Source organism: Mastigoproctus giganteus, chromosome 4, assembly GCF_048544385.1.
Source record: "Mastigoproctus giganteus isolate SK-2022 chromosome 4, ASM4854438v1, whole genome shotgun sequence".
Lineage (NCBI taxonomy): Eukaryota > Metazoa > Arthropoda > Arachnida > Uropygi > Thelyphonidae > Mastigoproctus > Mastigoproctus giganteus.
Genome location: NC_143578.1, coordinates 230,100,620 through 230,120,986, shown reverse-complemented (window position 1 = coordinate 230,120,986; position 20,367 = coordinate 230,100,620). Strand labels below are relative to the sequence as shown.

Here is a 20,367-nt window from a genome sequence, read left to right as displayed (position 1 = left end):
CCGTCCTTCCTCAATTTGAATTTATGCCCTCTCGGGTGATTATTCTGAGCAAGAGGAAGAATCCCATCGGCATTGAGCATGCTCAAGCCATTCAAAGCCTTGTACACCTCTATCAGATCACCTCACCAATGCCTAGTCTCCAGACTCTGTAATTTACAAAACTTAAGCATTTCTTCGTAAGAGCAACCCTTTGTTCCATTCACTAATCTTGTTGCCCTTCTCTGTACTCGTTCCAGCAGCTCTACATCCTTGAAATGAGGCCTCCAGACCTGTATACAGTACTCAAGGTGTGGCCTGACCAATGCCTTATACAAGGGAATAATCACATCCCTATCCCTGCTAGAAAAATTCCTGTACATCATTGACAAGACACCATGAGCTACTCTTGCAGCTCGTCTGCACTGCTCAGAGAACTTCATATCTGCCTGCACAATTACCCCCAGGTCCTTTTCATTCTCTACCACTGTCAGCGTAGTACCACAGAGTTGATACGTTGATCTGGGGTTACTGTTTCCCATATGTAGTACTTTACATTTGTCAATGTTAAACTTCATTTGCCACCTCTCAGCCCATCTGCTCAACCTATCCAGATCCTGTTGCAACCTATCCAGATTTGTATCGTCTGCAAACTTGGACATTAAGCTTGATATACCATCATCTATATCATTTATAAATACAGAAAACAACAATGGACCCAACACTGAACCCTGAGGAACTCCACTAATAACATTAGTCCACGTTGAGCAGTGTCCATTGATTACCACTCTCTGTCTTCTGCCACTTAACCATCCCTTTATCCATAGCAGCAATTTGCCTCCAATGCCACACTGCTCCAATTTGTGCAGCAGTCTTCCATGCGCAACAGTATCAAAAGCCTTTCTAAGATCCAAATATATAATATCAAAGTTATTCCCTGCATCCAGTTCTTTTGTGACTACATCATAGTATCCAATCACATTGGCCAGACAAGACCTGCCCTTAACAAAACCATGGTGTGTCTGAGCTATAACTGAATTCTTGTCCAGATGAACCTGCAGTGCTTCTTTAACCAGTGCCTCCATTAATTTTCCTGGAACCGAAGTTAAACTCACAGGTCTATAATTACTTGTGTCAGACTTTGATCCTCCTTTGTGAATTGGGGTTACATTTGCACATCTCCAGTCTATGGGTACCTCCCCTGAGCCCAAAGAAGCTCTCATAATTATGGCCAGGGGGTTTGCTTACTTGCTTTGCTGCCTCCTTTAATATAACCGGATAGATCCCATCCACCCCGGGTACCTTTTTTATGTTATCCTCAACAATTTCTCCTCCACTTTCCTCTCAGTTATTAGAAAATCATCTAGTTCACTGCCAATGTTTACTTCACCTACGACATTCCCCTTCCTGAATAACTCCTCGTGTGAATGTAGATTAAAAATACTCGTTTAGATTGTTAGCCACCTGAGCAGGATCCTCAACTGTTGAACCATCAACATGCAGTGGACCAATCTGATTCATCCCTTTCCTTCTTGAGTTTAAATAGGTAAAGAACTCTTTTCTGTTTTTCTTTGCATCCTTTGCCAAGGATTTCTCATAATCTGCCTTTGCCTTTGCCTGCCTAATCTCCTTTGTGACTTGGTTACAGACCAACTTTATCTATCATAGGCTTCCCTGTCACCCATTAATTTGTATGTATCCCATGCATTTTTTTTTTCTCTGCCATATGTCTCATTAGTTCACCTGACATCCATTTAGGCCTAAACCTTGAACAATATTTCTTGGTTGGTATGTAAAGCCTGGTAGCTTCCAAGATTAGTTCCTTGAATGCTTCTCATTTTGAATTTGCTGTTGGTAACATCATCAGTTGGTCCCACTGTATGGAATTTAAATACTGTCTCAGCCCATCATAGTCGCCTTTACGAAAGCAAAAACCCTTCCCTTTACCTCTGATGGTAGTTACCTCCTTGAGTAAATCCCACTTCAGCACACTGTGATCACTGCCATCTAGTGGTTCCTTTATCTGCAGATTCTTAACGCATGAAGAATCACTACTGATAATCAGATCAAGAATATTACTCCCTCTAGTTGCCTCCCCAACATGCTGGTGTAGAAAACAATCATCCAATAAATCCACAAAAGCCTTGCTAGTGTGTGAGTGACCAACCCACAAATTCCAGTCAATATCTGGGAAATTAAAATCCCCCATTATAAGACTCTCTGATTTACTGGCCCATTCTATTTCCCTGAACAGTATCTTATTATACTCATCAGAGTCATTAGGCCTATAGCACACTCCTACTCTCAATTTTGATTTACCCATGCTTATGTCACACCAAACTCACTCGACACTGCCCTGTGTCGAGTCAGTTTGGTGTGACATAAAACTGACTCGACACTGCCCTGTCCATCGATGTCGTCTGGCTTCACTTCCTTGGATTTTATGTGTTTCTTAATTAATAGCATAACCCCTCCCCCCTTCATATTCTGTCTATCCTTGCTGTAGACATTGTACTCCCCAAATTCCAGTTCTGCATTCCTTATATCTGCGTGACACCATGTCTGATATCCCAACAATATCTGCCTTTGATGTGTTGAGCTAAACCTCAAATTTATTTACTCAACTCCTAGCATTGGTGTACACGCAAGTATACATGCACCTGTTTCTATTCTTTGCTACCCTAACACAACCCATGTGTTTACTTGTACCGCAATGACTTCCAGCAGTCTGAAATATCCTGCATATTGTTTTTCAGGCCTCTGCTCATTCCAATAGAAGCAGTGCAAGAATCTCTTTCACCTCTGCCAGTGGCTACTGTTAATCTATTTGTCTTTGTCTCCCCCCCAAGCTAGCAGTTTTCCGAACCACCTAACACTGCCTCGATAGCATCAGCAAATATTCTTGCACCCTTTCTATTTAAGTGTATCCCAACACTATTTTAAATAGTGTTCTCCATTTTCAAAGCCCATTGCTGTATATATTTTTCATGTTTTAATGTTCTCAGCAAAGATTTTAATTCTTTAATTGATAAATCTCTTAGATTGTCTTATACTAGGGATAGTATAAGATGGTATAAGGAGTTTTAAATTTTTTTAACTTGCAGCTAATTTTTCTGAAATTCTTATGCTATCCTTCCCACCTACAGCAATAATAAACATTTTTATTTTTTAGTTAAGTGAATGGGTAGAATCATCCACTTGAAAAACTACATGTTTTTATAACAAAGAATGATGACAATTTCATTGTTTATGATAAAACAAGTGACAAATTTTTATCATGTTTAATGTAGAATGAAAATTTTCAAACTGCAGTGCAAAGCATTTATATGGATGCCATTGTATAAAAGGTACACCTTAGCTTATACAAGCCTTTTGTGAATTTCCTTGGGGTTTGTTTTCTTATTGAGGAATTTAATGATTTCCATATCCCAAATTCTACAGATCAATGGTACCTTCTAAAAAAAAAAAAATCTGGACTTTTTATGACATTATTTTGAGTATAATCAAATAACTTATGACCCCCCCCATCCCATTTATATACAATGCTTTTTTTGGGACGGTATGCAACGGTACGGCATATCGGCACCTTTATTAACAGTGAAATTTGGATGCAGTGCACTTCAAAATTTATAATATTCCATAAATTTTTTCACATGTTTACCTATTATTCAAATAAGCTTAAAATTATTTAACTAAATTTGCATTTTCACTGTCTATTGTTAAGATATTTTCTATATAAAACTGTATAACCATTTTTATAATTCTAAATTACTCAGTCGGGCCTCTGTTTAACAAAGTCCTTTATAGCGAATCATTTTGAATTCCCTTTGGAAGCAATTCATTTAAAATACTTTCCGTTGAGCGAAGAAAATTTTCATATAGCAAACGGATTAGGAGAGAATTAACTCGGTACACACTGTTCGCATTTCTGGCCTTCAGGCAATTAGTGCTGCTGCGCGAATTAAGAGATCTAAAGGGATTACCATTGTACAACTTAGTGGTACCTGGTAAAACCTATCCGACCACCTGTCCCACATACGGTGAAGTCGCGCTAGTCAACAGTGAGCAGGTCAAGGGGTATTCCCAATGGGCTCTGGCCCACCTACTGCAGTGGTGTCCAACCTTTTCCTGTACAGGGGCCATATTCAAAAAAATTCAAAGTTAGATTTCTTTAGTGTGTTACATTTTTCATATCTTGTTGCATGTAAAAGTAATATTGAAAATATTCGAAAATTTTATTAAGTACAATACACAATTACATTTACTGAACAAAACATTTAATGAGAAAATTTTTTTGATAATTAACAAAAATTAAAATGCTGTTCTAGTTCACTTTCCGGGCGGGGTCTGTAGGTTGGACACCGCTGTGAATCAACTGTAAGCGCCCCATTCGAGAAATTAGGAGAGCCTGATTTTCTTTTACATCGACAAATAATCATCTGTTGTTTCGTGGAAGTGCGTTACCCACATTTTTCCCTATCTCTGTTTACATGGCACAGTACCTGAATATCGGAATGACAGTGACATTTTGGACAGTTTCAAAAAAAGAAAAGAAAAAATTCAAATTTAAGAACTAGTGACGAAACCTATGACGAGAGAAGGAAAACGAGGGCAACAAAGGTATTAAACCTTCTAAACATGAATTGTTGGCATTTGGTGAAAATGAAATTAGAAAATTGTCAATTAGGTTACAGTTAAATGAAAGATAAAATTCGTGGATTTCAGGAATACCTAATTGAAATGGTGGTTTTGGAAGAATTGAAGCCTTTGATGGACGCTCTGAGTGCAATACCAATTTCATCGAGTGAATATGTGAACGACGATTTTCACAAATGAATCTGATCGGCAGCCCAACCAGAGCTTCGTTGATGACAAAACTGTTTCTTAAAATTGTAGGCCCACCGTTGAGCCGTTTTGATCCAGCAAAATATGTTGATTCGTGGCTGCTTCGGAAACGTCATTCAGCAAGAGAGACAACACAAAGAAGAAGAAAAAAAGTCGGCAAGGGTGTTGGATGAGAACTTAATAAAAATTTGGAATATTCTACAAAAGCTTTATTATGAAATTATTTTTACTTATTACTTTTAGGGTTTTTAATAAACCCTAAAAATAATAAGTAAAAATAAATGTCACTCAGTTGTACGTCTGTCACAGCAGTGTATCTCCCGAACCACTCAATCTATTGACTTGAAATTTTGCATGGGTTTGTACATAATGTGAGCCAACATACGCCATATTGATCGTTGTTGATAAATTTGTTTAAGAAATGGGGGAGGGGTAAAATCTTTTTGACAACCTATAGCTTATTATACACCGTTGGAAAGAGCTCAACAAGTAGGTTTAAAATATAATTTTAAAATATTTTTAAAATTAAAAATGGCGGCACCAGACAGGAAAATGTAATTTTCGTGGCCCCCCTCTATTTCCGTTGCTAATGGAGCTAAAAATTTAAAAATCACATTAGCTATGCGTTATTCGATGCTTTTCAAGGGAAAACTATTCTGATTGAAATCTATCATTTACTTTTTGTGTTAAAATTAAAAAAATAATTTTTTATTGCACCTCAATAGTGCACTTCTTTTTACTAAGTAATCCTCCTTTTGGTGACGAAAAGATTGCTAAATAGTTATTTAATAATTCTATAAAGGTCATTTATAAATTTTGCGACGAGAACTATTTTTTAAGTTTTCAAAGTTGGAGTTGTCCCGACAAGGAGGTAGTCAGAGAGCCAGTGTTGAGGCGGCGGTAGTGGAGAGGCACCTGCTTGTAGTCTTGCATGGCCCTCGACTGCCAGTTGCCTCTCCCCCCACCAAGACTTTAATCGCTTCTCCAGGAAGAAGTCGGAGTTGCTTCTCCCACCCTTGCCATTCACAACAACTGGAAAGACAAACAGACGTTTTCGTTAGTTCCTCAGTTTTAGGCCGAGCCGGGGTACTAGAAACTTTTTTTCAGTTACCATAAAGCTCTCTATTTGAGATACTACACTAACGACCATTCGTGACTACGGACCTTCATCCTGAGTGCCCCCGGCACTCAGTAGTTGACCGATTTATTTACTTATTTTACTCACATTTTACTTATTTTTTTATATACTTGAATAAATTCATGCTTAATAAACTGTTAATATACTAAATTTGTGGTTCTTATTCCAAAATTATTACTACTAAAGTAACAATATTAAGAAAAAAAATTTTTACACTACTTTTCATATCCTTTTAATTTTAAATTTTTCCTGATAGCAAAGAATGAGTACCAACACCTATTTTTTTACAAAAAAAGCACTGTATATATATATATATACAGCGAAACTTCCCTTTAACGGACAGCCATGGGGAACGAAAATGTGTCCACTAACAAGAAGTCTGAGGGAGAAAAAAAAAAAAAAAAGGAAAGAAAAATCGTTAAACGTTTAATGTAAAATTAAATTAAAATATATACAGATTTTGCACAATATTTCTGTAAATAATATACATACAATTGTGCTATGCATATTATGACTTTATCTTAAGAAAAATGCATACAGTAATCACTTATTTTCTTCTGCACCTTCTTCCGGCTGATAATTTTGTTTTCAACATTTGTTTGGAGTGAAGAAACCATCGAAAGTCCTTCAGTATCTTCTTCAGCGGCGAAAAACATTTTTAAACCATTGATTTGTATGAGCGCTTCTTCTATTTTCATCGGTGGTATGTTCTTCGACAGAATGACCTCCTTCCATTTCTTCATCCTCATGAGGAACTTCTTGAAAAATATCGATGATAATGTCGTTGATATCTAGAGCACCATCTTCTGTAAGGTTTGAGTCTATATCTTTGTAGCCAGGGTCACTTGTAGCGGAAGTATCGTACATTATCAATAGATGTTGAAGTTCTTGTTCTTCTTGGTGCTCCACATTGCTGTTCACAACTTCAATTTTTGCGTTTGAGAAGCCAGACTTTACAAAACAGTTCACGACAGTTTGTTTTCTAATTGCGTTTACTGAAGAGGAAATCCACTGAATCGCATCTAGGATGCTGATTTTCTTTGCAAGGTCACTCGCACATGTTTACAATGAGATGTCTTAAAACACGTTTTCTGTAGTGAAGTTTAAAATTTTTTATTATCCCTTGATCCAAGGGCTGACACTCTGCAGATGTGTTTGGTGGCAGAAAAATGATTTGAATGTTGGACAATTCAATGTGCGGGTGAGATGCAGCATTATCCATGAAAAGAATAATTTTTCTGTTTTGACGAATCATGTTTTGGTTAAAGTGACTTATCCATTCGCTCATGATATTTCGTGTCATCCACGCTTTTTTATTAGACTTCCAGTCAACATTCAAAATATTCAACTTTATGCCCTTGAAACAACGAGGATTTTGTGGGTTTCCTATAACAAGAGGTTGTTCAAAGTCTCCCAGCATATTTGTACACAATAGTACAGTCAAGCGTTCCTTAGAAATTTTTCCGCCCTGGCACTTTTCGTTTTTTAGACTCGTTTTTTCAGGATGAACTTTAAATAAACAACCCTGTTTCGTCACAGTTGTAAATATTCTTAGCTTCAAAATCACGACATAAATCTTCCAATTTGACGGTCCACTCTGTTACAACACCAGTATCAACAGATCCACCTTCATTACTTACGGTTTTCCAAGAAATTTTATGCCGAGTTTTGAACTTGTCTAGCCATCCCACAGAAGTTTTGAACTCATTTACTCCCATAGATTTCGCAACCTCCAAAGCCTTTTCCCTAATAATAGGCCCATTAATGGGAATTTTTTTAGCATGTGCGCGACAAATTTGAAGTCCAACAGTTTTCGGGAATGATTTTTGAACCTGATCATTTCCGTGTTGCCAAAATTGTTTGAGCAGTTCATTTTTTTTCTTTAGGATGTCGCTTACCTGCGTCTTCCCGATTTTGAATTTTGTACCGAAATTGCGAACACTATTTTTTTGCCGACTATACGCATTAATGAGTTTGACTTTATCTTTTAAAGTTAAATGTTTACGAGAAGACATTGTGCACTTACACGACACTGAACAAAACTGAAAGCTGAAACTGAAAAGATGAAAGGCTGACCATATTCCCCCCCCCCCCTGCACACACCGAATTCATCAGAAGTTTTACACGTGCCTTAAAATTCTTGAAAAAGGGTTTAGAACCGCGACGTAAACCTTGATAAAATTCAGAGAATCAGAAATAGAAAATAAACACACGATTGAGGCAATACGTGGAAGAAACGTTCCTAGAAAGAGGGCCGTGAGCTCACCCGCTGTCTGTTATGGGGAGATCAAATTAAGTGCTAATCTAAACGAAACAGTGCAGATTGCCTGTCCGCGTCCGTTACAGAGAATGTCCGCTAGACAGAAGCTGCAAACACATTAAAACCAATGGAGGTGAGTTGGGGAATTTGAAAATATCCGTTGTAGAGAGATGTCCGTTAGGAGAAGTTTCACTGTATATAATGAATAGATCTGGAAATATTATTTGTGTTTTTATATACTGTGCTCCATGTCCAAAGGTGCCACTGAAGAAAGGCTAGAAGATTTTTATATAAATTTTTAGCCAAGAATGCAGTGAAGTATTTCCTATTCAGTTCGTAATTACCTGTATTAATGTTTAACGACCATAGCAGTCACTTATAGTTACTAAATTCAAGTGGAAAAAAAATATTTTTTTTAAATAGATTCTCTTTTTGCAAAATGGATTTCTACAGGTGACAATTTGCTTAATATATGTTTTTTAGATCAGAACCTGCATCTTATGAAACACTTGTATTATAATTGGTTGAACACATTAGTTGTTCAGTTTATGAAGTTCAAGTAACATCAAGCCTGTTCAGCAATCCAGAGGAAAATGATCTGGTCCCCTCCCATGTTTCAATTTTATTTTTACCATAGTAGAAAGCTGACACATTTGTACCGATTAAAGAAAGTATTTATTTCAGATATAATAATTTAATATTAATTAATAAAATTTATCTAAACCCAAATGCTGAGAGTATTTCATTATAATTGCATAATCTGTTTGTGGTTCAGTTTTACTATCCTGGCCCAGCAGTATATATATCAAAGAGACAATACTGCTTTTCACATACAAATAAAATATGTTTAGAATCCTTATATTAAAAACAAACACAGGAACTCAGTATCAGTGCACATAAATACAACATAAACTGCATCATTTTATTTTCTGTACAATACATCATCTATACTACATTAAAAACAAAACTATGTTCGTTATATTAACTATATATATTCAGCAGTAAAAAATAAATCAATTACCAATTTTATAAATGCTCAAATTCCCACGTTTAACGTGTACGTTTTTAATGTTTCGGGTATTGCACACATTATTCAGTTTTAATAAATTATTTTCTTTTTTTACAATATGCATAACGCTTCTGCTGTTGCACTGTGAACATTTCCAATGCCCTTAAAATATTCACAATAAATGAACTATATTATCAAGTGCAACAAATAATCTCATTCAACAAAAAAAACTATTCACTTGATTTCTATATCTACAGAAGCAATGCTTTCTGCTGATGTCTTATTTGTTGTTGTGCACTTACCAAACTATGCTTGAGACCAACTCCTATGGAGCTTTAGGGTATGAAGAACATTTATAGTGTAGCTGCAAAAATAAATATTTCCATTAAGTGTCTTTAAGGAAAATACAAATGCAAAAAATATGTGTACATTTTTAACTCTGTTGTAATTCTTTATAGACAAATCACAATGTTACTATGTATTTTTCTTTTACAGAATACATAAATTTTATATACAATAAATATACAAATCAAAATAGTGTTAAAACAAAAACTACCATACTTAATGAAGTAAGTAAAGACTATTATTCTCAATATAATTTATGACAATACATTTATGCACTTAATGAAAACAATCTATGATGTGGAGATTTTAAGAAATAAAATCATTGCACACATGTATCATTGACACTTTTATGCTTTACTGTAAATAAATTAAGACTGCTGGAGTTTAAAATTTAATTATAATAAGTAATTATACTATTTTGTTAACCATATTCTCAAAACAGCTTGACATGAGATTAGGACACTTCTGGTTTAAAAATTTATATACATGGTAATAAATATTCACGCTGACTTAAGGAAAATTTGTGAATTCTTGATAGAAGGCACTCTGTGGCATTTAGAGCTCTCTGAAGCCTGGTATTTCTACATAATTAATCCGACGGTGCACAGATACCTGCAAGTAGATACACAGAAAAATGGATTCTAAAATACATTTTATAAATATCACCATAATGGCAATCATAATCAATAGTTATCTAGATAGATATGAATTCAGAAACCATTTAAGTTATATTTTTGCCTGTTTTAAATTTAATCTAAAATAGTCTTAAAACTAGGATGAAATATCAGATGGCAATATTTATTTCAGCCCAAAAACATGATTTAATTTAATTTAATTTTTATTTACCACATAACTGCAGCTGTGGGTAAGGAAACAATTCTTCTTTCATCCATAATCATCTACTTCACTCCACCACCAACCACCTGGGTGGCTAATCCTAATACATCCATGTCTCTTTTGTCTATACAATGTGTGTTTTGTTTTTTTTCAGCTAATTTCCACATTGTGTGGGTAGAAAAAAACAATACAACTTATGAGGAAAATCCTTGCTTCCACCAATTGAGATCTGCTGAGATGTCGAATTCAGACCTCTCCAAATGACTGGCAGGCAGTTAAGTCCTCCATCGGCATGATGTATCATGCCGATGGAGAACTTAATTTCGTTATGATGAAATAAATCAATAAAATAATTTCATTATGATAAAAAAATAATTTTGCAATGACGTATCTGAAATTTTAATTCATTTCATCTTTTGCCTATCACATTGATTCCCAACCCATGGGTACTGATTCAAACATGGGTTAGCATTAGATTTGCTAGGGTCATAAAAATACATTTCTGTTATACTATATTTAAGTTATACTTAAATATAGTATAACACTGTCGATAATCTGAACTAATTGGGACAGGGGGTATTCAGACTTCCGATCTGTTTAGATTTTAGAATTTATCAAAATACTGTTCTGGAGACTTAAAAAAAAAAAAAAAAAAAAAAAGGTTTAATAAGTTTAGGAATAAAAATAAGTTTGTATTTACATATTTTTATTCATAGGTTACAAAACAAATGGAACTTTCAGCCACAATGATACATATGTATAGGCCTTTAACAAAAATAATTTTTTGCTGCACCATTTTTGAACTTCGTTTCATTATTGCCAGATCTCTCACTCTTTTCAACAAGAATAGATGAGTTGGACAGCATTCAATTTGTTGATTGTTTGCCGATTCATCAATTTTCACATATTTAATTTTGTTAATTGGTAAGATAATAAAAAGTGTAAATTGGCTCTTTATATCTTAATTTTTATAGCCTGTGTATAATATTTTTCTGATTTTTGCTTGTTAGAATTGCTGTTTAATAGAATCAAAATTCAATTTGCAAATGTGATCACAATAACTGGCACTTACTGTAATTATTTTATAGCACCAGCATAAAAATAAATGCTGGCTTGTTTGGGTTACTGACACTCTACTGTATTTAATAAAATAATACTAAAAATAATATTTAATAAAATATTACTCCTAACCATGCCACTGCAATTGTGTATATCACAATCAATACAACAGCACCAAACCTGTTATACTTATTGCAATATGTACATTATGATTCATTAGTACAGCATCAATGTGATGTTTGCTTTATGCACTTATTTTTGTTATCATATAGCAACACAGTATATTCTTTCACCTTTTATTCGAAAAACGACTAAAAGCAGAAAGAGGATACAATGACAAATATATCAAGTATGGATTTTATTTGTTCGGAAACTTAAATTTGCATACTGTAAATAGCCAAACCAATCATAGAATCAACCATGTTATGGTAATACGTTACCATAACATGGCTGCAGTTCCTCTGGTCAGTTCAGTATAGGCTCATTTACCACACATTCTCTTAAGTTAATGTGCTGAAAGGCCTTGGAGATATGACTTCGTCTTTTATCAGAACTTTTGAATACAGTTCTGATAAGCAAATACAGTTATTTTATTCAAGAATAAAATGTGGTTGGTTGTTCAGAATTCGTTGGCAAGTCGGATAGATCACGAGGCACTGCACTTCATTTTCATCTTGATCGGATTTGAACCAATTTTTTTTCCACCTGTCATGGAAGGACAGTGATCAAAACTGGTATGTAGCTATCAGAGTGACAAAATGTCAGAAATGAAAACTGTAGTACTGGGCATAATCAGTAAAGGAAGAACTTTTTATAGGAGAGGAAATGCTTCTAAAGCAAAGCTTTTGTGGAAATAATCCATGCCCGTATTGATAATGCCAAAAGACAATTATTGACATAAAACAGCAGTAAAATGTATATCATTAAAAATTACACTGAAATATGATATTTACTACTTACCATGTCTACAAACTTGAAGAATGTCGAAACTTTAGTCAAAGTTTACCACATCTATGTCATTTTCTACTTCATTTTTCTGTAAAGAAATTAAGTAGACATACTAATTACTCTAATAAATTCAATACTTAAATGTATTCATGTTTTAGGGAAGATATATCTGCATGAGGCATAAAAATCAGATATAGCAATATGGCATGTTCAACCAAGGTAAATCTGATGATGTTGAATTATGATAAAAAGAATAACTGGAATACAACAGAGCAATCTTTTTAGAGAAAAAAAATAAATAAATAAAAATGTATTTTAAAGTTACCTTAGTCTAGTGATTGGAGCCTTTCAATTAATTAGTCTGTTAATTCTTATAGCAGCTACTGTCTGTCATAGAAGAATACTCCATTTCTTTATACTTCCATTTCTAAGTAAATATGCACATTAAGTTCATATTATAACACTTTCTCTAAAAAAAAAAAAAAAAAAATGTACTTACTGATTGTATTCTTTTAGTTGGGGTGGAATTTCCTGAACCAACAGAGTAGCCTGCAAAGAAAATAAAATAAGTTTTGATGATATGCAATTAAATCTTTTTTTCTCCCCCCACCAACATACATGACAAAGAATGTTCTTGGCAAAATAAAAACTATTGCCTGTTATTGAAGATAGGAAATTTTTCGCTGGTTTGAAAATACTAAGAACCTCTGTTAACTAAATGGAGTACAGTACGAAGTATAGCTATATTTAAAAAAAAAAATGCATTACACTGAAATCATGAAGAAAACATGCACTGAACAATGGCATAAAAATACATGCATGTATTTTTATGCCATTGTTCAGTGCATGTTAAAACTTTACACACATATACATGCATGTATATGTGCGTCAAGTTTTTTTGGTTTTTTTTTATTGTTGAATATGAGATAAAAATAATGAGCCTAAAATTGAACATTTATAAAGAAGTTTACTTAAATTATAGGTGAAAAATTTCATACCTTTTTAGTAGGACTGTTAATTTTTTTTTTTTTTTTTGGTAGTTGTTGGCGCATCGGAATCTGTGGCCATAATGCACCTCCCAAGATTTTTGCAGCACTTTGATCCAAGCCCGAGGTGGGATTCGAACCCGCGACCTTTGGGTTGCCAGAGGACTGTTAATCTCAACACTCAATCGCAAATGATTATAATATGAACTTACCCCCCCGTGCATAGGCAATAAATAAATCAAATTAAAATAGCTATTAATTAAAATAATCATGCCATCAACTCTCATATCAAGGGTATCAGAAAGACGGCGGCCACCAACCTCCAAAAACCCAACCAAGATCACAGAAAAACAATTGTCACAAAATTCTAATAAATTAAACTTTAAAACCGTTTTTTAACTTCTTTTAAGAGACCACCTTATTCGGTTTGTTACCGTGCAAATGATCTGACACGAGATTATTTATATAAACCAATGTATGAATTACTATTTATGCATGTGCGTAAGCATCCATGAGTCCATGTGTATATTAATAGAGTTAACATTTAATCTCATTTCTAATGTTTCAGCAATTAATAATTTAAAATATTCCTGCTGTTTATTAAGAACCTTCGATTCATTAAAAAGGAACACATGTCCATCAGTGATTGCATGAAACGCAAGCTCAGAGGCACTCGTCCTACCTGCCCTAACTGATGCCACATGCTGCTATACCGAATAATAGGAATAATATGAATCTGTTTTTTTTTTTTTTTGGCTGATGCAGAAGTCTGCTTCCTTGCATCATTTGGCTTTAAGATGCATCCACAGGGAAGAAGGCAAATTTTGGAACAAAGTATTTTTTTGTGCATACAGTGGACCTCACGTTACGATTGGTTCATTGTATACTGCAATGCATAGCACACGCTTCTTGATTAGACCGGGGTTCGAGCCCTTGCCCACCAAATACAGAGGATGCGGAAAGGTCAGGGAATGACCACCGCATATCCCCGGAGCAATATGGCCTTAGTTGTTAATGCTCTTAAAAACCAAATAATAACAACAACAACAACTGTATGATGAAATCACTTTACAATGGACTCTTCATAATAAAATACCGCTCACTATACAATATGTAGTATTGTATAGTGAGTAATTACCTTCTTCTTCTTCTTGGTCCTTAGCTGGCAGCTGGGGGAGGCGGTTGGCCACGCAACCAGTATGCTACTGTAGGTGCCGCAGGGTTTCGGACTTGCTCTGTGATGTTCTTCCATACTTTACAATCCATGGCATCAGTCCTGGCCTGGTTAAGGTCGAGACGTCGGCTCTTCAAGTCATTTTCCACTTGCTTGGCCCACGTTTTCCTAGGCGCGGTCCGTTGGGTGGGTCGTTGTCTCCAAAGGAGTGTGGATGGTATTCTGTTCGTGCCCATTCTACATACGTGGCCAAACCATCTAAGCCTTCGCTTCTGGATTTGGTCGGCAATGGTTGGTTGCTGTTGGCATCTGGTGCGGATGGTATCATTAGTGATGCGGTCACGAAGTGAGATTCCCAAAATCTGCCGCAGGCATCGCATTTGGAATACCTCAAGTTTGTTTAAATCTAGCTTGAGACAAATCCATGTTTCTGATCCGTAAAGGAGAATGGGCAGGATCAAAGTCCGGAAGAGTCGGATTTTAGTCTTTGAGGAAATGTTGGTCCTCTTCCACAGACACCATTTGAGCGAGGCGAACGCAGTGGCCGCCTGTCCAATTCTGCTGTGGATTTTCATGGAGATCCACAGCAGAATTGTGGATTATCGCAATTACCTTATCAATTAAAATTAAATGATACATAAAATTGGAAGAATATTTTCCACAGGTTAGCAAAATAAAAATAAATTTATGCTTATGTACATAGCTTAATTAATATAGTAATATGTGCATACTAACTAATTGTATTTCTGTTCACTGACATTCTTTTTTTTTTTAAGTTGTAAAAGTTAAAACAGTAAAAAGGATAAGAAATCAATAACAGAACACGGCAAACACAAATTGCAACTAATACGATACCTGCAAGTGAGATACAGAGTAATAAGTACGAAGCTTAAAAAATAGGAATGAGAGAAGATTCTGAAAATTTGTTTTTTATATGATTGAAGATTTCACAGAAGGGGGAAACACATTTCACCATAATAACTTAAAAACCCACAGAATTCCAGCTATCGGTATTATCGCAAATGCAATAAGATTGAGTTTACTATCTGTTTATAATAGAGTGCATTAACAGAAAAGCCCAATAAAATGGAAACTGCAAATTGTTTTTATTGTTTTAAGGACATTACCTCCAGAAATGTGCTTTAGAAAAATATCACAAAGTCGTTCAAAACTGATTCTATAAAGCAACTGATTCTATTAACCAGTGATCATGTCAACCAGCACCCTACTTATTTTACTTTACAATGGGCTTAATAGATTATCTCCAACCGGACCATGTGGTCCTTCCTCTCAGCCAATAGCAGCATTTCTAAACATGTTGACCGCATGTTTGTTTTTGCATCCTTTAGTTGAAGTGATATTTTATATTGTGCTTTAATCAATACATTAGTTTTAATCAATATATACAATTTCCATTATAAAAAATCACCTTTTAGAGAGATAAACAGCTTAGTTATATAGCGAAAATTTCAACTTCTCAGATCTTGGAACGAATTAGCAAAAACAATGTGTTATTGGGTTCACATTACAATATTTTCACAATATGATGGTGTCTCTGGAATAGATTGATGTCATAAAACGGTTCCACTGTGTTTGTTTCAAACACAGTGGACCAGTTTTATGCCATTAATCCATTCCAGTAGGGGTCCACTGTGTTTGTTTGAAACAAACACAGTGGACCCCTGCTTTCACTTTCTGCAAAGAGTGCAGCATCTTCATGGCTATCAGTAACTTTGCTAATTCCACATTTTACAACAGATGCCTTGTTTCACTATCCCCACTAATTTTTCAATCATTCACACACCTGGAAAATGGTCACATTGTTCATCCAGTTGGTGTCATCATGATTTAGGGAGTCCATCCATTTAGTCCACTATTGAATGAGTACCTAAAGTTTTTGTTTCTATACTAATGGTTAAGCCATGTACCTAAAAACTTTGCATTCAGCTTTTCAAATATGCTGGAAGTGTTGTGATATATTTTGCAGGCTGGTATCACAATGCTATATTTTATTTCTTCTCCACTGCAAATCTTTACCATTAGAAAATGCCACTTATGGTTTTGATAATAACAAATCTATAAAGGCTGTTCATAACATTATATCTGGTTCTGAAAACTTATTCAACCATTAGTTCTTTTCACTAACTCACTGAAAGAAATTGCAGAGAAATTTTTTTCATTGGATTACTAAAAAGCACATTTTACACATCTTGATATACAGTTCAAGTATGAGCTAAAGTCTGTTAACACAGAATCGTGTACAATGGGGAAAACTATAACAAATGTATTCTCTATCATCACCTAGTTGGAAAAATTTATACCATTATCAGAAACGTTATGTGATCGTTTTCACTTTTGAGTAGCAGCTCACATATGAATACAGCACCAATAGTAATTAACTCCAACTCAACACAAGGAAGGTCTAGCACTTTTATTGTCAAGCTACCAAACCTCAGCCTCAAATTTTTTGATGCAATTCAACTAATGCCAGTTGACACTTACTCTATTTTTTGCACAGCAGTCTTAAGTTGCCTGTGGATAAATGCAATTGTCTTGTATCAGGTTTTTCTTTAACATTTTTATCATGTTTAGTTGCATGCAACTGAAAATAATGAAACAAGGCACCAACTTATGATCAGCATTATATGCATGCTACATAATTCATTCAGAAGTGTGTGTGCACGTGTGTGTTATGGGTGCATAAGCTGCCGGGGCTATAGTGTGCCTTCATTCAGAAGTGTTACAATATTGTCCTGTTCAGAGTTTGTTCCCTAAAAACATCTTAAGTGGGTTTTATTGTATATTTAAAGTAGTCTTCACCATCATCATCAGCCAAATCTGTTATACCTAGTGGTCATTATGATAGTCCATAAGGACTGATTTGTATTCTCTTCACTATTTTCCTTCATACTATCCTACTTTCTATTAGGTTTTAACCCTGGCCAGAGTAAGCCATTTTTCTTCTACTGTTTCTACCAATACTGCTGATTTTACTTTAATACCATTTAAATTTGTTTCACTTATCTTCGAGTGGATATTTATTACCCCAAGATTTTTTTCTTAATTTCTCATTTGTAATCTGATCTTGCCACTGCTTTCATTTGTTAAGAGAACTTTTCGATACTTCCAAAAGAATTCAGAGAGAATTCACTGAGTGATCAAAGTCAGTTTTTTTTAGTTTTTACTCTATTCTACTGCACACAAAACATGTTTAACTGGTGTAGCCCAGTACTATTATCGGACATTAGAAGAGCCACAAATCCCTTTAATCTCTGTAGGCTGAAAATAGTTGCAGTAACTTTTCAGTTAATATACAGGGTGTCCACAAACCTCTTTATAAAATTAAAATGTTATTGTGTGAATTGGGTACATGATACAAACCTGAAATCACTTCCAACATGATAGAAGATATTTTCAAGTTTTTATTCAACAGCCAGAAAATGTGCATGCTGCAGCAGACAGCAGGATAATCAAAAACTAATCATGGTGGAATTTACTAACTCCAAGAAGGGTGCAATTTGAACTATGGTTCAACAAACTGAAATCTACCACTGCTATTATATGTAAATTTCAAATATGGCTTAAAAAGAAACTAGTAGGCCAACAGATCTGCAATGGTATAGAAAATTTATAAGGAATGCCTATTTACATAGTCATCCTAGCCAAGGTGGTGGCTGAAAAAAAGCAAGTGAGAGAGCAGTGGAACTGGTTTGAGGAAGCTTTGCAAAGCCCAGAGAGAGGGATCCACATGATATGCATCTCCGGCAGTGTGCACATTTTCCAGTTGTTAAATAAAAACTTGAAGGCATCCTACATAACCTGCAAGTGGTTTCAGGTTTGTATCCCTATTCACAGAATAATATTTTGATTTTGTGAAGAAGGTTTGTAAACAGCCTGTACATATATCGTATTTCTGCCTTTTCATCTGTTTCGTACCTTGGTTTCTAGAGCGAATCAATCATTTATTGCAGAAGACATTTAAAAAAATTACTATTTATATTTTTCACAATAGTATTTTTCATATTAATGTTTTAAACATTAATAACATAATATAAGGACATAATATCCTTCATTACCAATAACAAATATTAACAGCAATTGTTAGACATTTGATTTCACAAGGTCTTATCTATGACTTTATACAAAATTAGAATTTACAAAACTTTTTTTATTCCATATAATGAAATATTTATAAAAAAATTAATTTTGGAAAAGAATATTATTGTAGATAAACTACATTTTTTGAACAATTACTATACTTTTTTTCTCTCTATGCTCTGTTACGCTAATAATATGTGAAACAGTAGTTAAAGAATTTTTAAAGAGATAAATTTTGAAATATCCTGTCAACATGGAAAAAATGAAAAAAATTCTTCACTTACTTTTATTTTTGTTTGTATTTTTCAAAGAGTAACTGTCGTCGTCATCATCATCTTCATCAGCATGAGCTTGTGATACACCTTTTCGATCCATTACTCTATAATTTTTCTGAAATTTTTAAAAATCATTATAAAATAAATTTAAAAAAAAACATGAATTTCAAAAGCAATTTTTGAAATTCTTGACATGTGTTTTGTACAGTGCTATGCTTTTAGTATTATGTAGAAAGAATTAATTTCAAGAAACTGTATAAATTCTCTATATGACAAATACACTGAAATCATTTATTGCTATAAACCCACTCAGTACATTGAAACTACAGAAAGCAAGGTACTACATTTCAGCTTACTCCAATATTCTGTTCAAATTATAAAGTTTTTGTTCCGACAGTTATCAGAATAACCTCGAAAACAGTAACTATACTTTACAGATCCACTTCTTTCGACACTAGAATACTGATTAAGAAAGAGTCAATTGCTGCTATGCTGGTCAGAGATTATTTTGAATAGAGTAATTATAAATGACAATGTTCAACCAGCAGAGCAATAAATGACTTCTCCCAAATAGTTTCAGTATAAATTACTAGGAATAAACTCTAGTTCAAATGGATATAGCACATAGTCTAATTTAATATTAATATTAAATGGCAGAATGATGCAAACAAGCAAATCTTACATAGCATAAAAAAAAAAAAATATATATATATATATATATATATATATATATATATACACACACACACACAATAAAATAAATAACAAAAATGAGAAAAATGTCTCCCTACTTTTATATTTTATTATTACTACTACCAAATATTTATCTAATCCCTCTTTAAAACTACACCAGTGTTCTGCCTCTAAAAGCTAGTTAGTAACTTGTTCTAATAGTTTGATTACCTTTTGACTGGATATAAGGTGAATTTCCTGACATCCAGTCTAAAATTATCTTCCTTAATTTGAATCTGTCTTCTTGTTTGCATGATCTTAGAAAATATGCCTCCGTCATAAGTTTGATCAACCCTTTTATGGCCTTATACAGGTCAATATGATCTCCATGCAGAGGCCCAAAGTTTGCAGATCCTAGGCACATATCCCTCTGTATACAACAAGATTAGTTGTGCAATATAGAAACCTGAAATGTTTTTTTAAAAAAAAATTTTAATAACACTGGCCCAACCACAATCCTGAAGGACCCTGCTCATGACACTGGTGCATTCAGCCTGCACATTTATGAGTGCCTCATAATGCCTTATGACATTAGTCACACAAAGCATTCCCTTTAACAAAAACCATGCTATGATGCTTATAATATCATTATATAAATATTATATAACTATTGATGTAATCCTGCAAAGAAATTAGACTTATAGGTCTAGATGGACAGATCACTCTTGGAACTTTTTATATCCCA

General features: G+C 34.3%; 1 protein-coding gene across 3 annotated transcripts in view; it reads right to left on the bottom strand.

Annotated features, from left to right (window-relative positions):
* Positions 1–10,074: 10,074 nt before the first annotated feature.
* LOC150087471 (uncharacterized) overlaps positions 10,075–20,367 on the bottom strand; it is a 238,090-nt gene continuing 227,797 nt past the window's right edge. For all 3 annotated transcript variants that reach the window (XM_090372089.1, XM_090372090.1, XM_090372091.1), the window contains 4 exons: positions 18,960–19,065; positions 12,917–12,966; positions 12,430–12,505; positions 10,075–10,185 (listed from right to left, as the gene is read on the bottom strand). In XM_090372089.1, coding sequence (XP_090228215.1) covers positions 12,461–12,505; positions 12,917–12,966; positions 18,960–19,065 — 201 coding nt within the window. In that variant the 3' untranslated portion in view covers positions 10,075–10,185; positions 12,430–12,460. The remainder of the gene's footprint in view (positions 10,186–12,429; positions 12,506–12,916; positions 12,967–18,959; positions 19,066–20,367) is intronic.